This window comes from Larus michahellis, chromosome 5 (genome assembly GCF_964199755.1).
Source record: "Larus michahellis chromosome 5, bLarMic1.1, whole genome shotgun sequence".
Classification (NCBI taxonomy): domain Eukaryota; kingdom Metazoa; phylum Chordata; class Aves; order Charadriiformes; family Laridae; genus Larus; species Larus michahellis.
Window position 1 is genome coordinate 32,255,239 of NC_133900.1, and position 17,572 is coordinate 32,272,810.

A 17,572-nucleotide genomic window follows, 5' to 3' on the forward strand; every position below is an offset into this window, starting at 1 on the left:
CACGTCTGACCATTGCGTTTGTCCTTGCCGGACAGTGCGAGGAGACGGTGGGGCTGGACGGGCCCCAGCAGCACGGCCGAGTTGCCAGCCCATTCGGCAAGCTGACCTGCGCCAGGTGCGCCGGGCAAGATGCCCAGTGAGGGGAGATGGGTGTATTTTTTCTTTTATCCGTAACGGGGAGCCTCTCACCCGGGGGGGCATTAGCAACCCCCCAGACCGAAGGATGCTTTCAGCAGTTTCCCTTTCGTGCAGGCCAGCCCCGCCTGTGCCTGTGCCCGCGTGTGACCGTGCCGGGGACACCCCCCCGCTCGGGGCAGGCACCCCCTCGGCGGCCGCCCGCACGCCCGCGGGGCGGCCCCGACACGCAGGCGCGGCCACCGGGCGCGGTTCCCCGGCGTGCGGGCCGCCGCAGCCACCCTGAGTGACAAGCGGCGGCCGCCTACGCCGGCTGGGGGCGGGCTCCACCCACAGCCCCGCGGTACCTCCGCGCCTGCCGGGCCGCGTCCTGGCGGGGACCCGCGGCGTGTCGCCGGGCTGCGCGGCGCGGTGCGGCCCCGCCGGTCCCCACGGCGCGGGTGGGCGCCGGCGGTGCACCTGGGCGGTGCGGAGGGGGAGGGGCGGGGCTACCTGACAGTGATTGGCAGCTCGGCGGCAGCCAATGGCGGCGCGGGGTTGCGGGAGCCGGGAGGGCGGGGCTGGGCTGCGCGGCGGGGCCGTGGGGTGGGGGGGGCTGCGCCGCGGAGCGTGTGCAGCGCCGCGGGGCCGCGGCCGGTGTCGGTTCGAGACCCTGCGGGGTGGGGGAAAAGAAGAGACGGATCCGGATCCCGATCCAGTGCGGCGGCGGCGGCGTTCGGGGATCGGCGGCGGGAGGAGCCGGAGCAGCCGGCAGCGCGCCGCGGAGGAAGGAAGCGCAGGGCTGGCCGCTGCGTGTGCAACCTGGCTGTTCCTGCTGCCCGCGTCCACTCGCGGCTTTTCCTGCCGGCGCTGCCTGACAGCCGCCCCGCCGCGGGTGTTGTCGCCGGGGTCTGTGGCGGCGGGGTGGGGGGGGGAAGAGTGAGCCGTCCTAAGCAACCCGGAGGCGTGATTGAGAGCGAGCAATAATTAACTGGAGGAGGAAGAGGAGGAGGACGGGGGTGGAGGAAGACGAAGGAGGAAGGCACCGCGCGGCAGAGCCCAGCCGAGCCAGCCAGCGGCGGCGGGACGCGGCAACTTCGGCCGCAGCGGAGCAGCCGGAGCCCTGACCGCAGCGGCGGCCGCCGCCTCAGCCCGTGCCTGCCCTGCCCGAGCGGGGAGAGCCCCGCCGCCTCCCCGGTCGCCGGACATGTCGGAGCATAAGGCCGTTGATCCCAAGTTATCGACGACGGACAGGGTGGTGAAAGGTGGGTGCTGCGTCCCCGTCCCCCCTCCTTCGGCCGGGTCGTCCCGCCGTGCCCCCCCCGTTCCCCCCCCGGCTGGGGTCGCGTCCGTCCCCACCTTCCCGCGCCCCGGGCAGGTACGGCGGGGCTGCCGGCGGCGCGGCCGCTGGAAGCGGTGGGCTCGGCCCCCGGGGGGTGCTTGCATCGGGCCCCGGTGGAGGGTTTGCGGCTTCCCCCGCCTGCCCGCCCGCCGCTACATTGCAGCATTTCCCCCCCTTCCTTCCCCCCCCCCCCCCCCCCCCCGCGCCGCCTCCCCCTCTCCGCCTTGAAGGCGCTGCACAGGGCTGGCGTGAGAGAGAGGGGGAGCCCCAGCTTCCTCACCCGCCCCACTGCCTGGGGGAGAGGGGGGCAGGGTTCGGCCCCCTCCCCCAGCCCGCCTGCTCCGCCGGGCATCCCCCCTTCCTCCTCCTCCTCCGGACTGCGCTCCCCGGAGCACATCCTCCCCCCTCCGCCCCCCCAAGCGCAGGCTGCGCCGCCGCTTATCACTGCCGCTCGGCTCCCCGCATCCAGCAGGATGCCTGGAAACCTCCCCGCGCCCACAGCCGAGCCTCCGCTTCCTACACACACACCCCTCAAAAAAAAAAAAAAAACCCAAAAAAAACCCCCAAACCTCGCTGCGGGGGGACGGGCTGCGCTGCTTAGCTGCCCCCCTCCCCGCAGGGCCGCCGCCGCCGCGGCGGGGAGAGCCGGGACGCCCCCGCGGCACCCGCGGCGGGGATGCCGGGTCTGCGTGTGTGCGTGCGCGGGGGGAGCCGTGGGCGCAGGGGGGCCGCGGGCGCTGTGGGAGGCGGCGAAGGCTGCTGCTGCTTCCTCCTCCTCCTCCTCCATCGCCGTCTCTTGCTGACGGCCCGGCCTGCGTGGATGTGAAGTTATCCGGCAGGCGTAGCGTGGCCCTGCGCTCGCGTGTGCGTGCAGATGTGCGTGGGGGTGCTCGGCACAAACACGTACCGGCTCCATGATTTTTTTTTTAATTTTTTTTTTTTTTTTTTTTTTTTTGCTGGGTTTGGAAGGTATGCATGCGTGTGCTGCGAGCCTCGGCCGGATAAACAAATTAGAGTGTGGATTAACAACACATTGTGCCCCGCAGTACAGACCAAGGTCTTATTTAATGGGGTAGTGCCTGATTTAAATTGCACATGTGCGTTCCTCGGTGTGTGTGCGTTTAGTGGTTTGGTTTTTTGGCTGTGTCGTCTTTTTTTTTTTTTCTTTTTAATTTTTTATTTTCATTTTCCGCCTTCTACACTGGCCACATAGCTGGATACGCTTGGATACAGGGTATTTCATCTGGTTGGGTTATAACCCGTATACCAATCCCGAGCGTTATGGTGGAAAGCACAAATCCCAGATGCAGTGTGCATCCTTCCAGAACCCAGGAGGCTGGAGACTGAAATGGCCTTGGAATATACACACTTTTGTATTTACATGACTGTACACCAAAACTAAACACTCAGTGTAAATATTATTCAGAAAGGCATATTATTTATGTTTTTGTATTTGTGTTTACACCTGCCTTCTTATGCCTCTTTCCCTCTTAATTCTTTTCCTCTCCAAGTGAAATCATAGATCTTTAGATATTGTAAGAAATGTAATTACAAGCACAATAATATTTTTTTTTTTTAAAAATTACTTGGGAATTCACCTTTATCTTCTGATATCTGGAATATGTACTGCTTGTTGAAGTAGTCAGTCTGTTATATCACACTAAGAGTAGGCTTTAGAAGCCTGAAACAGTTCTGTAGGAACAATAAATGACCATCCTGTTGGGGAGACTTCTTCATGATTATGGGATGCCTAACTTTTTTTTTTTTTTTTTTTATTAAATCTGCCTTGGTCCTAACAGATGGCCATGTGTCCTGATCTATGCTGTCAGAACTTCCTTTGGCTTGAGTCGATGTTCATCATGAATAGGAATTATCTCTATATTTACAAAACCCTCAATGGTTTCAGCACACCTTAATGTGTTTTGTCAGTAATTGCTCATTGCATTTTTCACACATGTAACATCTCAAACATCTGAAAGCACCTTTTCTAAGAAAACTTAGCGGTATGTGCAGTTAGATATTTTTATAACGCAACTAGATCAGAAATCAACTTTGTTCAACTGAGTTAAAGTATTGAGCAAGAAGAACAAAACATACATGCTGCTTAGGTGTCCATCTCACCTGGTGACTGTTGCCTCATAATGTCAGTGTTTCACTGCAGACATGAAGATTTGTTTAACTGGTTCAGTCCTTTAATAAATATTGAATTCCTTTTATGCTCATAAAATAGCATCTGAAGAGAGAAGTACATAGTAAACTGATTCTTAATAGGATTATTCTTTAATATATGATAGACACTTCACACTGCCTTTGTATAAACTGTAAGGAAATCGAGTAAGAAAACAATCGGTGTCAATAATAATAGAGATAGGAGGAGATTACTTTGTTGCTTCTTTCCTATAGGACATGGTTTGTACCTTTTTGAGATGAGCAACTGAAACAGGCTTGCAATGTTAAATGAATAAGAAATAATAATAATAACAAAAAAAAGGTACCTTGTAAGCACCTATGCAAGTAGTTGGAAAGAGGAAAAACATATTCTGATGTTGGTGAGATATAACTTTTTTAAAGTTAGAATATCATATCAAATCTTACTTGGAAGGGAAATGGTTTTAGCATATGTATGCAGGCTCTGGATTAAACTCTCTGTTTGCACGTGTGGTTTTTTTTTTTTTGTTTGTTTTTATTGTTTGGTTGGCTCTTTTTTTTTTTTTTTTTTTTAAATCCTTTCGATTTACTGGTGCATGACAGGAGGTGTCTCCTTCTAACAACAATTCTGGGCTGGTTGGTGAAAATCCTGGCTCGGTGCGTTGCGTTGCGTAATGGTGGGGTGGGTTTGGGTAGGTTACGCTTCCAGCAGCTTGGTGCGGATGGCTTGTGGCTGAGAGCTGCCTTTTGGGGGGGTTGCTGTGGACTTCTCTTTCTTGTCTTCTCATGCTTCAAAAGCTCAAATATACTGAGAAGTAGGGTATTTCCATTGGTGAGGGCTTCATCTCGCACTCATTTTGGTTTTACTTATTGAATTGCCTGAACTGCGCTTAAACTGATTTGAATCAAAAATAAAACGTGCTTTTGGGAGAAGGGGAAAAAGGCTCAGGAGCCCCTAGTGTTTATAAGGTCTTCGTCTTCTCCCACCTCTGTTATGCAGCTTGCGCACAATTACGTTTGAAGGTTGGAGTGAAATTTTTGGATCTGACACTGTTGTGCAGTTAGCAGTGTAAAGAAGAAATTCATGTCTGTGTGCAACGTTAAGTTTTCAGAAGAGAATTAACTCTTGGTAAAGTTGACAAAATTGTGTTCTGTTGAGTTAAAGGGAAAGAAGATCCTGTATGTGAATCCAGTGGATGCAGTTAGAGTTTGAGAAGTACTTTTTTTGATTTACTCTGTGGTCTCCTTAAGGTGGTACGTATGCTATGATGCAAATCAGACAAGTCAACTTTACTCTCTGGATTTTGTGATTCTGTAGAGGAGCAGTGCTTGGAATGGTCTGTTGACTGCTAATAAGATAACCTGTGTGTTCAGAGGTTCGCAGGATCAAGGTTCAGTACAATGTATTGTTGCGGCAAATGCTGACTTGATGTATTTACAAATTGAAATTCCTTGCCCTTTTGTTAGAGGTATGAGGCAGCCTTCACCTGGACAGAACTGTCTCTAAGTTCTTGTTCTCCCTCAGGACTGAGAAAGCTGCTCCTTATCCACACTGCTTTTAATTCCTGAGACTTGCCAAGCCAGAGCATGGGCTTGGTTGTTCTTGTGAAGGTAGGAATACCTGTCCAGGAAAAACTGGACTGGGGATACTGGCTCATTCCTCATGGGTCACATACCAGCTGTCTGATGTCAACAGCTTTTGGGCACTACTGACATTAGCAAGATTTGAACCCCACTGACCTGGAGGGAAAAGCTGTGTATCATGTTACTTGACCTCCTCAAAATATTCAGTGTTGCGTTACTGCCTTCTAGAAATACTGCTCTAAAGCAGAGTAATCCTAAATAAAAACTTTGAAAGTGAACTGGAGCAGTCATACAAAGAAGTAAAGGCGGTATTTCTTGGAAATCTTGCTGTTAGCTAGGTACAATGATTGTTTTGATTCCTCAGGGCAGGTCAGATGGTTATGTGCTTTTGAGTGGTTTGTGAGTGTTTTTCGTGATTTATTTTTCCCTGGTTTGCTTTTTTTTATTTTTTGCTTTGAAGGAAAGTGGAGTTTTAATGAAATCCCTCCATCGCAGCTGTTTAGATGGGGTGCTGCCATGGCTTGTGAACCTTGGTGTTGGCAGTCTCCTTTCCTCTTGTGCGTTGCGTTATATCAACAATTGACAACACCCAAAAAAATAGACGCTGGTCTCTGCTGTCCCTGAACTTCAAACCATGTCACTGTTAATGGTCTTCTAATGTTCAGACTGGCCGTAGTTTGTAATATAATATGAATGCCAGCTCATGATCAATATGTTAGCCATCAGTGTTAATTTCAGATTCATGAAAGGTAAAATTGCTGTCAATAATGGGAAATAGCAATTAAGTTTAGAGTTTCCATTAGTCCAGGGAGACTTGTGTGTACTCGCCAAAGGCTTGTGCTCCAGGCTGTAATCCAGCATTGGTGTATTGCAGAAGCCTGCCTCTGTCTCTCTGGGAATCAAATGCAATTTTCCCAGCGTAGATGTATCCTGAAAGTGCTGGGCTGCCCTTCTGTGGTTTCGAGTAATTGTGTGATGACCTGAATGTCGGTAGCGTTGGTGAATTTGGTATATATTTTGGTGTAAGTTTGAGCATTAGGAAATGTATGACAAGGACCGGTGTTACTTGGATAGTTATAGCTGTCTAATAACAGTAGATCAAATGGTTATGTGCCCCCCTCCTCTGAGGGTGCTGAAAACTCAGTGTCTGCCCGATCCTCATGAAGGAAAGGACAGAGTTGCTTTGTAGCTGTTCATTGGCATAGGAAAGCTGACTCTATTTTTCTTTTAATTAATTTATCCTTGTAGTACTTAGGAATGTACTTGCTTGCTCTGGGGAAGCCTGCACCTGGGTTTAAGAGAATCCACCTTCATCTGTGTCAGAAAGGTGTCACTGGTACAGCTGGGGATTACCTGCTCTCCTCTGTACGCTTTCACCTTCATTGGAAGGGATGGGTGTTCCTCCACCTCAGCTTTGGTAACTCTATAATCACAGATTCCCTGGTACCTCTGTGAAGCAAGCCATATGAGATGCAGCTGAGAGCAGAAAACAACTAAGTATGCTTGCATAGGCTTTATGGCTGCTTAGGAAGGAAAATGAGGTTGGCTTGTTATTTTCTTATAGGTCACCATTTTGTTCTTATCTCATGGTCAAAACTAAGTTAATACTTGTTAGACCAGTGGATTCTGTCAGCTGGAAGCTGCTTGGGCATTGCAGTTTTTATGTGGTTTACGCTGCATAAACCTGTATATATGTGTGATGGGTATATAACACTTGTAAAGGATTTTGAATGTAGTAATGAGAAACTGAAACAAAACCAAAGTACAGCGCTCGGCTGTTATGCTTGTGGAATGAAGCTGGTGATTTATTTTGATTTGTGAACTCACTGAGCCTCTTAGTCATTAAGATCATTTTGTAAATAAGCCCTTTAGCAAAACAAGTCCTTTGCTGTATAGGCATAGGGGAAGGATCGTGCTCACGCGTAAGGGTGCCTTTCGCATGTAGCTATTGCTGCACTGCATAGGTGGGAGGCTTGTTCCCGTGCTCGGTATGTTGAAAGTGGCTTGCTGAGCCTCAAGACTGCGATGTGAGGTGAGGGACAAACTTACCTTGTTTCTGTGTTAAGAACCTGTTGTATGCGCCCGAATTCCACATTGGCTAAAGCTGTCTTCTGTTTCCTGCTCTTTTTTTGGCTAAGCCTAGCAAGAGAGCTGGTGCTTTTGATAACGGTGGTGGTGGTGAGAAACTTGAAAGAGGAGTTCATGCTGGATGTTATCAACATTTAACTTAATTGGAAAATATGAGCCAGTTGAGGTCATTTTCCATAGGGGGATGTTGTAGAGAACAGTTGTTTCCTCTCTATGCATTCCCAAACTGAATGGTATCTACTTCCATCACATGCGTGCCGCTCAGAGAGATAGATGTTGCACAGTTATGCTTGCCTTTCTGTGCAGGTTGTGGCAGGAAGATCAAATGCAAAATATATTTACCTTTGATTACATAACTTGATATTTTAAATTATTTCTTGTAGTTCCGTGACTTTCAGAACTCGTAACATTCCTTCCCAGCTAGTATTTCTAAAAGGATTTTCTGTCAGAAGTCATTTTGTCAATAAATAAGTACCTGTAGCTTGCATACCACAAAGTTGCCTTTTTTTTTTTTTCTTTTAAGTTTCTTCTATTTTGCTGAGTGGCTCCTACTTAAAGTACAAATGCAGGACTGCAATTTAAATTTGGTACTCCATTTAAATATGAATATTAATTCATCCAAAGCTTCCCAGTAATGTTGAAGCAGCATGTAGTGGGGGACAGTTCCCTCTTTATAGCTTTAAAGAATGTGGAGAAAAGTACTTCCTTAGGAGTATTTTAAGATACAAAGTTAAGCAAATGCTTTTCTCAGGCATGCCATAAAAGAAGCCACAAGTTTCTGAAGTAAAAGCCACTTCAAATCCTATTCGTGAAAAGGTGCCTTCTTATATTCTTTTGTATGTGGTTTCCCGAGTCAAAGGCAAGTTACAATTGCATAATGGTTCTTCAGCTGAACACTTAAATCATTTCCTCTTCTGATAATCAGTCATTTACCTTGACTTTCCCCCATAAAAGATAATATTATGGCTACTCAATCAATAATGGTGGAAAGTATCATCCCAGTTCTGAAGAATTTTATAGCGTATATGCAGCCTGGTTCACAGAAGTGCATGGCTCACTGAGCGATCTGCCACTCAGAGTGTAGATTCGGATTTATTATTGCTGGGGGTTGTACCCCAGGTATGTTCGTGTTGCTTTCCTTTTAATTATTAAATGAAGGAAGAGGTAGAAGATCATATTTGGAGGAACAGGGAGACAATAAGTGCTATGATGGTAATTTTTTCTTTTAAAGATAAAAATCTGAACTACTTATTCCTACCCTAGTTACTCCTCCACTAGAAAGCCGCTACTGTTGAAATAACACCTCCGGAATAGTACCTCCTTGACAGTCATTTACGTGCATTTTCAACTGACTATGATATCTATTTTTATAAGCAAGGTTAGGCATGTTAGCGTTGATATGGCAACACTGCTGTATGAGAGGAGAACATGACTGTCTTATTTAAGGTTGAATTATGATGCCAACAGAACCTCCAACTAATTTCCAACTAATACCATTTATGTTTGGAGCTGGAGAGGGCAAGAAGCAGAGTGGAAAGACACCAGAGGTCAAAATTAGTGGTCTTAGTTAGAAGTTAATTCCTGGGTGTCTGGGGGTTGCATGCGCTTAAGGCATAGATGGTATTCTTTCCTTTTTGGGTGTATTTCATGAAGTTTTTGAATACATTTAGCTTGAGGATTGTCTACCACTTAAACCTCTTTCTACTTAGAAATAAAACTGTGCTGTACTGAACTTCTGTTGCAGCTTGCTTTTGTTTTCAGCGAGTTGTTCCTCTAATACTTTCTCCCTCTTGTGTTTCAATATGCCCTTTCTCTTCCCAACTGTTCCTTTCCTACGCTTCTGCCAACTTTTCTCTCCTTATTGCTCTTATATTTACTGCGAAGTATGTCGAGCCGCCTCAGTGCTGCCTGGTAGTTGTGCTTTGGGTGCGTTTACCCAATGCAAGAGGTTCACTGAACAGGGTGTCTTTCCTTTGGTGTGTCTATAAGCATCTGTAGGTGTCTGGGGAAGCACGTGAGAGTAAGGGAAGTATGTTCTGCTTCTTCCTCTGAATTCTGTTGTAATTCTGCAGCCAGCTGCTGACACTGTAGCTTTCTTTTCAGTCAATAGCTCCACGATCAGCGTACTGCTCAACCCCTACCCAACTTGTCACAGAAGGATGTCTCTTATTTTGCAGTTCAGCTGCTGCTTGCAGGTTGCTTAGCAGTAGTGTTGAAAACTCGCGGGGTGACTGTTGGTTTGAACTCGTGTAGTTTGCAAAAAGCTCTGAGGGCAAGCATAGACGGTGGTGTTTTTTGGTTAACTTGAGAAGAGAGGTGGTATAAGCGTGCTTTGGTGTCTTTGTGAACAGACACAGAAGTTAATTAGCAAGAGAAGGGAAGATTTGGTGAAACTGGTAGTATTTGCTTGAAAAAAAACCGCTGAAGCTCACCACAGATGAGTGAACGTTAAAACCCCTACCTTAAACTCTAAGCATAAAAGGTGCAGAACCTAGTCTGCCTAGAGATTATATGAATTTCTTTGTGGTAAGGGAAGAAAGAAGGAAAAACTGTGCTAGAATGTGGCTGCATTAAATCTTAGCAATAGTAACAGTTATTTTTCCATGTTTCAGGTAGGTATACGTGGCTTAATAACCTAAGTGAAGTCTGATGCATTACAAGGCTTTCAAAACAGAGAAATGCTATAATGGGATTAAACATGTACTGATGGAGACAGGTATTGGTATAACAATGCCGGTATTCTACACCATGTTCTTTTTCTCTGTCCCGTCTTTTGGAGGCATGCAGCTTAGGCATTTTATTGCATCAGATTTGTGTTGGCCAAAATACTTTCCTTAAGTCGTCCTGGCTGTTGCACAATGTAGAACTGATGGAGTGGAGCAAAAAAGCCTAACCTGCTATGGAGCAAATTCTGCTATAGGCTCTGATACTTGCTATTATACAACAATATCAAGCCTGCACAGCGTTGCCACAAGAAAGGAAGTGCACTTTGAACTTCTGATTGGAATGGTGAAAATAACATGTGTTAATAATGGGTTATGCAGATGTGATGCTGCAGACAGCCGAACACTCACTCTGGGCACTGTTCAATAGGCTTAATTAATAGAATTCAAACTACAGGTTTTTGGCCTAATTTAGTGTGTAATTAGATTTTATTTTTTAATTTTAGCTTTTGTGAGTGTCTTTGAAGGTAAGTTCTACGTTTTTTAAACTTTTTTTTTTTTTTTTTACTTGCTGATGGTGACAGCTCAGTAATTTTATGGCCGGATAAAGCAAAGTTCCTGAGTTATTAATGTTTTGAAGTAACCATCATTTGGAAAGAAATCCTTTGTGGTCTAGATAAGTGGTCCAAAGTGAGAAAAAGAGGCTCAGCTTCTAACATGTTTTCCGTTGCTGTATTTGGTTATAAGTGGGCGTTTAACAATTATTTTTCTCTTTTGGGATGCTTTATTTTTATTGTTCTTTTGCTGTGGCTATATTGGTTACTTGTTACTGAGTCTCAGATTAGTTCCTGTGAAGATGTGTGTATGCTGTGTATGATTAGGTGGTAGTCTCTCTGAAGTGTTTGAATTCCTCTGGAAGTGTTTTTCTGGAAGTTGTCCTGAAGTGGACAAATGGGTGAAATGAATGGTAGTTTTCTTAATAAATTAGTGATTTCTTTGGTAATTAGATTGTGGGGGGGGAAAGCAGCAATGCAGGAGCTTGTAGCTTTTTTCTGGTCTTATAGTTCTATATGGGTGATTTTGGAGGTGAAGGCACACGGCTAGAGAGTAACATATATTCTTGTATACGTATATACTCTTTTCTCTAGAAATGACATAAGATTACTTGAAATGCTATGTTCCAGGTTCTGTGGAGATTTTCTGTGGGAATACATGCTAGCTTTTTCTTCATCTGTCAAGGAGTAATGCTCCAGTAGAGAGAGTTGTATCTGAAAATTCTTTATGCATCTATATATGTGGGGTTTTTACTGCTTTAACCTTTTCTTTGCATTTGTATATTTGAATCCTTATGAAAAAAATCAGGTTTGGCTCACATAGAGTACAGTTAACAAAACAATTAAAAGCTTCTAGATGGGGAAGCCCACCCTGTTGTTAGCTCCAGAGAAAAGATATTTCATCATCCACTTTGGACTTGAGATAGTTTTACAAAGCACACCTCTTTTCAACAATAAATTTGGGATTTCTTGGCTGAATTCTGCTTTTGTTACTTGAAAAGACAATTTTACTAATTTAGTACCTTTTGTTTACCATCATTTTTTAAGCAGTTTAACACAACTGACAATTTGAATGCAGAACCACTCATAGAAAACCCCTTCCTATCTGCCCCAAACACAAAATCCCCCATGAACAGATTTCTTTTTTTAATCAAGAGAATTTAAATAATTTTTTAGTCTTTTTTCCATGATGCTTGCCAAGTTTCGATTTGATGTAGATTACAATGGTCATACTGTGTTAAAACCTTTGAAAAAGTGCAACTGGTCATTAGCTGCAGTGACACGAACAGCTGTAGTATTTTATGATAACAGCTGGGAACAATCTAGTTCTCTTCAATAACTTTCTTTTATTGTTCCTTTCATGCCATTTTTAAAATGAGAAAGGGAGATTATTGTATTTGTCCTCTATTTTACACCAGGGATTTCTTCATAGGCAGTGGTGGCAATTAGGTATCAAAATATGGCGTTGCTGTTTGTGACTTGGAACGTTTCCCTCTGCAGGACCTGTTTCATAACCCACTGAAATCTGCGGGAGTTGGAGTCTTTTCATTAACTTGAGTAAACTGTGAATCAAGTTGCCATCCTAGGACTTATAATTTTGTCCATCCTTTTCAGCGCGTGATTTCTCTTTGGTTTAAACTGCTTTGTTATATCTGATCTTACGCAGCTTAGGACAGGACAGCATTATCTCTTATTTTAACGCTGAGCAGAGCACACATCTACTTTGCAATGCTCTCATTTAGCAAGTGAAAAGGGACTTGTCAGTTTGTAGGTGGCTGGTTTCCCAAGTAGTTTGCTCTTCTGTTGCTGTGTCTTCAGAAGTGTAGTCTAAAATGTTTTCTCTGTTATGTATGTACGGTTGGTTTTTATCGTTGGAAAAACAAGTAGGAGCCTTTTCATGTACACATTTTTTTTCCTGTGCTCTCTTACAAATGAGTTTTCTCCAGTAACAAGCACATCTAGGTTGCCTTATATAAAATTTGTTTAACTTATTTTTCTAGTGTAATTAGAGTAAGTCTTAATATTAAAAATCACACTGGTTGTACTAAAGATGTACATACCAGATCCGTGTAGGAGCATTATTTTCTTCCCCGAGAGACCTGCTGTTCTGTGTCACGCAAGTGCCGGTGTCTGTGCTTACTAGAGGGGAGCCTAATGGCAGAGCAAGGTATATTGGGTGTACAGCTAGGGAGGCTGGGAAAAAGAAATGAAGAGCCCAGTGGGCAAGGGGTGTGTGTTTTCAGTGCAGTACAGTGTTGCTTAGGGAATCCGATCTAGTTTAGAAATCAGAAGCAGAGAGCTGCTTTAGGAGTGTTTTGCCTAATGAGTTATAGTGGCTCAGGTAAATATCTTAGAGGTGTTTGCGTGCAGCAGGGCCAGAAGGCGTGCGGTAGCTACAAGGGAGGTTGGCTCTATCAACAAGCAGAGAACTGGCAAAGGCAGTTGGTGGAATTTTTAGTTACTCATGTACTCTGTGTGTATAACCCGAAGTTTGGTTTAGAATATCAGTGAGTGATCTTTCTGCATCTTTTTTAAGAAAAGCTTCCCGCGATAAGGTGCTTATAGTTTCTGTTAACTGTAACAACTTTTAAACTGTTTGTCCTTACATTATCAGTAGTTAGGAAGGGAAAATGACTTTAAGATGCTATCTTTTGAGCATACTGAGATGAGGTTACTTTTGGTAAAGGGAGGAAAGGAAGAGTGAACTTCAACACGTTTGTACTACAGAAGGGTATGTACCTGTTTTCATGTCAGTTGAGACATTAGTTTCAGCTTCTGGGCTGTTGGCTACTTTAGCAGATATGGGTTTTTTTCTTTGTCACTTAACCTTCTGCTCGCCACCTCATTGGAGGAATGAGTATCCTTAATTTTTATGAATGATATGTCGAAGTCCCTTTCTCAATCACTCACAACTGAGAAATATGAACGCTGACATCTTCACAGAAGCACAGAATGTTTGAGGTTGGAAGGGACCTCTGCAGGTCATCTGGTCCAGCCCCAGCTCTCTCAGCCCTTCCTCATGGGAGAGATGCCTCAGTCTCTTAATCATCTTAATGGCCCTTTGCTGGACTCTATGCAGTTGCTCCATATCCAACAGTTTCTGTGTGAAACCTAAATGGAAATAAAAGTTAATTTATACACATAAAGAACTTGCACATTAGGGAATAACACACTCTTACCCTTTTTAACAAGGTACTGCTGCTTCCCTGGAGCTCTGAATCTCAGGTGACACCTACCTCACATGTAAATACTGTCTGTTTACCACATAGAAGATGAGGGTTATCACTGTCACTAACAAAAGTTTTAAATGCATGTGACTTTTCTTTTTTTTACGGTATTAACCTCACATCTTGTATCCTATTGACACAGACAATGCTTCACCATAGGATATTGTTTGTATAACCTAGGCTAATCTTAGAAGTACTGACAGTCAGAAAGTTACTCTGCAGATATCTTTTTGGTTATAATCCAGTTCCTATGGCTTCTGAATGTGTATTAAACTTCCCCCCCAGCCCGGATTTATGGGAGTTGAAGGAGGTGGAGTTTTTATAGTTCATTTTAGAGAATTTGCAACAGCCTCCTAGGCTGTGTTAGGAGGAGTGTTGCCAGCAGGTCAAGGGAGGTGATCCTTCCCCTTGCCTCAGCACTGGCAAGGCCACACCTGGAATGCTGGGTCCAGTTCTGGGCTCCCCAGTTTGAGAAAGACATGGACATACTGGAAGAAGTCCAGTACAGGGCCACAAAGATGACTATGGGACTGGAGCATCTTTTTGTATGAGAAGAGGCTGAGAGACCTTCGGCTTTCAGCCTGGAGAAGACAAGGCTCAGTGGGATCTCATCCATGTGCATAAATACCTGGTGCGGGGGAGGAAGAAGGGGGAGTCAGGCTCTTCTCAGTAATGCCCAGCGACAGGACGAGAGGTAATGGGCACAAATTGACAACTCTCACAGTAAGTTACTCTTCTGGTTTTCAAGCACTGGCACAGGTTGCCCAGGGGGATTATGGAGTCTCCATCCTTGGAGACATTCAAAAGCCATCTGGATGTGGTCCTGGGGAGCTGGCTTCAGGTGGCCCTGCTTGGACTAGATGACCTCCAGATGTCCCTTCCAATCTCAGGCATTTTGTGATCATCTTACTGAACTCTTTTAAATGGATAATTAAAGCACTGTTTAGCAATTCACAGGCCTTTGGCCAAACATGAAATACAGAAATCTCCCTTCAAAAATTAAAGGTTGTGTCTTCTAATGAGGTGTTCTACAGGAAGAATGCTTTGTGGGATTACGAGGATCCACCATAAAATTACTTATTTTGAAATAGCAGCAAGATATGTTGAACTGGGAAATGATTTTTGATTTTTTTTTTTTTTTTTGGTACCTTGAAAGTGGGGACAGACAGTGTGTCCACTGTACTTTGCTTTGGGCAACAGTAAGAAAAATGGAAAAAAGCTTTTATATGAATCTTTCGTGGTTATTACCAATGCGCTAACATGACCATCAGAAAGGTCTATTTTCTAATTACTGGGAGGAAGTGGCTCTCTTACTAGCCCTTGGTTCATCTGATTTTTCCATGGTGGCATGACAATTAAAACTGAGGGTGATGGCTATCAGTTAAAAAGCTTTGGAATTTGTAGTAATGATAAATGGCTTTGTCTTTCATCTCTAATAGTCTCTGGCATATTGTTTTCTTTGCTGCTTTCTCATGCTTTTTTATTTCCCTCTGAAGATGCACATTGCCCTGTAAAGCTGGCTAGGAAGCACATGAATATTGCATTTGTAAAAGTAAAATCAAACCTGTAAAATCAAGAGCAAGGGAATCTCTTGATGCGAGTGACAGGGAATGAAAATAAGCTTTGGAAGAGTTTGAGTGTGACAAAAGTATACTGACTGCTTCAGAAAAGTTAGTGGAGATACCACACTAGAAGTCTGGAGTAAGTTCTTGAGGGGGGGATCACCTTCATGGTTAATTAATTTGGATAATGGAGATAAATTTTTTTTTTTTTTATAGTGAAAATGGAGCTTCCAGGGTTGCTCAGTTGACTAGATACATTTGAGGAAAATGGTAGACAGATACTGTAACTTGAAGTGTGAATTGCCTCGGTGCTCATATAAATCATAAGGTATAATAAAAACCTGGGGCAACACACATCCCTATGAAGGAAGTTTAAATGCATTTACTGTCTCTGCAACATACTGAACAACTGGAAAAAGGACTTGCTAGTGCAGCTAATAAATCTTTGCCCTAATTATTTGTAATTAGAAAAGTGTATATCAAAGATCCCTTGTTCTAGAGAACTTCTGGTTGCAAAAAGGCAAGTGAAGTGGTGAAGAGTTGCCTTAAAGATACTTTAAAAAAAAAAAAAAAGAAAGAAAAAGACAGGTTGAACGTAGACACCATGACCTGGAAGGATGTTCCTGGCAACTAAAAATACCAAAGGAGCTGAAGAGGTGCTTTGAATAGATGGAAATGAAGAGCAAATGAGAAAGCCCAACAACCTGCAGGTGCTGTTGACGGCATTTGTTCACCTACCTGAAGCATGAGTGGGTATTCCAGGAATATCTCCACTAGCTGTGCTGCAGGGCATTTCTTGCGAAGCAGCTTTGATGGTTACGCCATCAGCTTCTGTTCAGGCACAGGCTGTGCAAAGAGAAGGCTTTTTAGCACAGTGGGCACCTGTCATAGTCACAAATAAGTCACCAGAGGAAACTGTTTCAATGGATTATATTAATGAAAAACTTCTTGAGAGGGACTGTGGAGGAAAAGTTATCCTATAGCAGTTATCTTCCCTCATAAAGACATATGTTATATGTCGTGGTTTTGGCCAAATTGGCCAATGGCTGGCGACAGATGCTCCCCCCCCACAACCTGTCGTACACGGAGAGGAGGAGGAGAGATAAAGAGATTTACAAGTTTAGAAGTAACTAAACTACTTTAATGAAACATTAATAATAAGATAAAAAGGAAAATAATGAAAATAGATACAGTATATACAAAACTGTATTAAGGTCCCAGGATGACGACACTGGCAGGCACTGGGGAAGTCCCAGACTGGACTCAGCGATGGGTGGGAACTGGATTCCACAGATGGAGTCAGGAACACACGGATCGGATCCAAGGCAGGTGAACGGGCAGGGTCCTCCTCGGATGACAGCCATTGAAGGAAGAGAGCTGACCCTTTGATCCCTCAGCTTTTATACTGGGCAGATGGGATGGAATACCCTGTTGGTCAGTTTTGGGTCACCTGTCCTGTCCGCTCCTCCCCGCAGGTGGGACCCCTCTGTGCTTTTCCACTTCCGACCCTCCAACAGGGCAAATAACGAAATTAGCTGACCTTGGATGTTACAGCAGTAAATACAAGCAAGAGCCTCTCTGCTACCATTCCTTGGCACAAACTGTCTTATCACTCTGAACAAACCATTTTAGACACAATATGCTGTTAATTTCAGAGAGTTAGAAGAGGCCTAGCTAAGAAGTAAAATTACTGAACAGAAAATATGATCTGTTTTACCCTCAAACCAGGACAATATACGATGCTGGGATTTGTTGTTGAGAAATTTACTGTATCCTGATGCTCTGATATATTGGTCAAGATTAAAAGCTGACTTTGGTTTGTGCCATGTTTTATTTGAACCTATGATGTAAGCTGCTTCTAATAAATAATTTTAACAGCAAATACTAGCAAATTACCATCGTTTCATAAGGCTTCTAAAATTTTCACCTGAAGTCTTAATATAACAAAACTGGCAAAACTAAACCCTATTTCTATAATGTTTCCCAGAAAATAAAGGGCTGTGAGGGCAGTGGATTCTTCCCGTGCCTTGATGCAGGGCTGAAATTTTAACTGCTTCCCTAAAGGTTTAGCAGAAACGTTTTTGGCTTCAAAAATACAGGTTTTATCTTTGTTCAAAGACAACTGGTGGCAGTAATAATACTTTTTCTAATGTGCGGAGCAGCCAAGTGAACTTGAAGAGTCAGATGAGATGGTGTGTCTAGCCAGAGAGTGCTACAAAATCCTTTCACAGCTGTAGTTTAACTACAGAGTGAATTACCTTTGCCTGAGTTTATGTTAATCCAGTACCAT

The 17,572-nt window shown here is 44.4% G+C and overlaps 1 protein-coding gene across 2 annotated transcripts in view; it reads left to right on the forward strand.

Annotated features, from left to right (window-relative positions):
• The first annotated feature begins 702 nt into the window (after window positions 1-702).
• Window positions 703-17,572, forward strand: part of PPP3CA (protein phosphatase 3 catalytic subunit alpha) — a 204,943-nt gene continuing 188,073 nt past the window's right edge. Inside the window, exon 1 of one of the 2 annotated variants that reach the window (XM_074589480.1) lies at window positions 703-1,379. In XM_074589480.1, the coding sequence (XP_074445581.1) occupies window positions 1,322-1,379 (58 nt within the window). In that variant the 5' untranslated portion in view covers window positions 703-1,321. The remainder of the gene's footprint in view (window positions 1,380-17,572) is intronic. The other variant, XM_074589479.1, reaches the window with a different exon arrangement.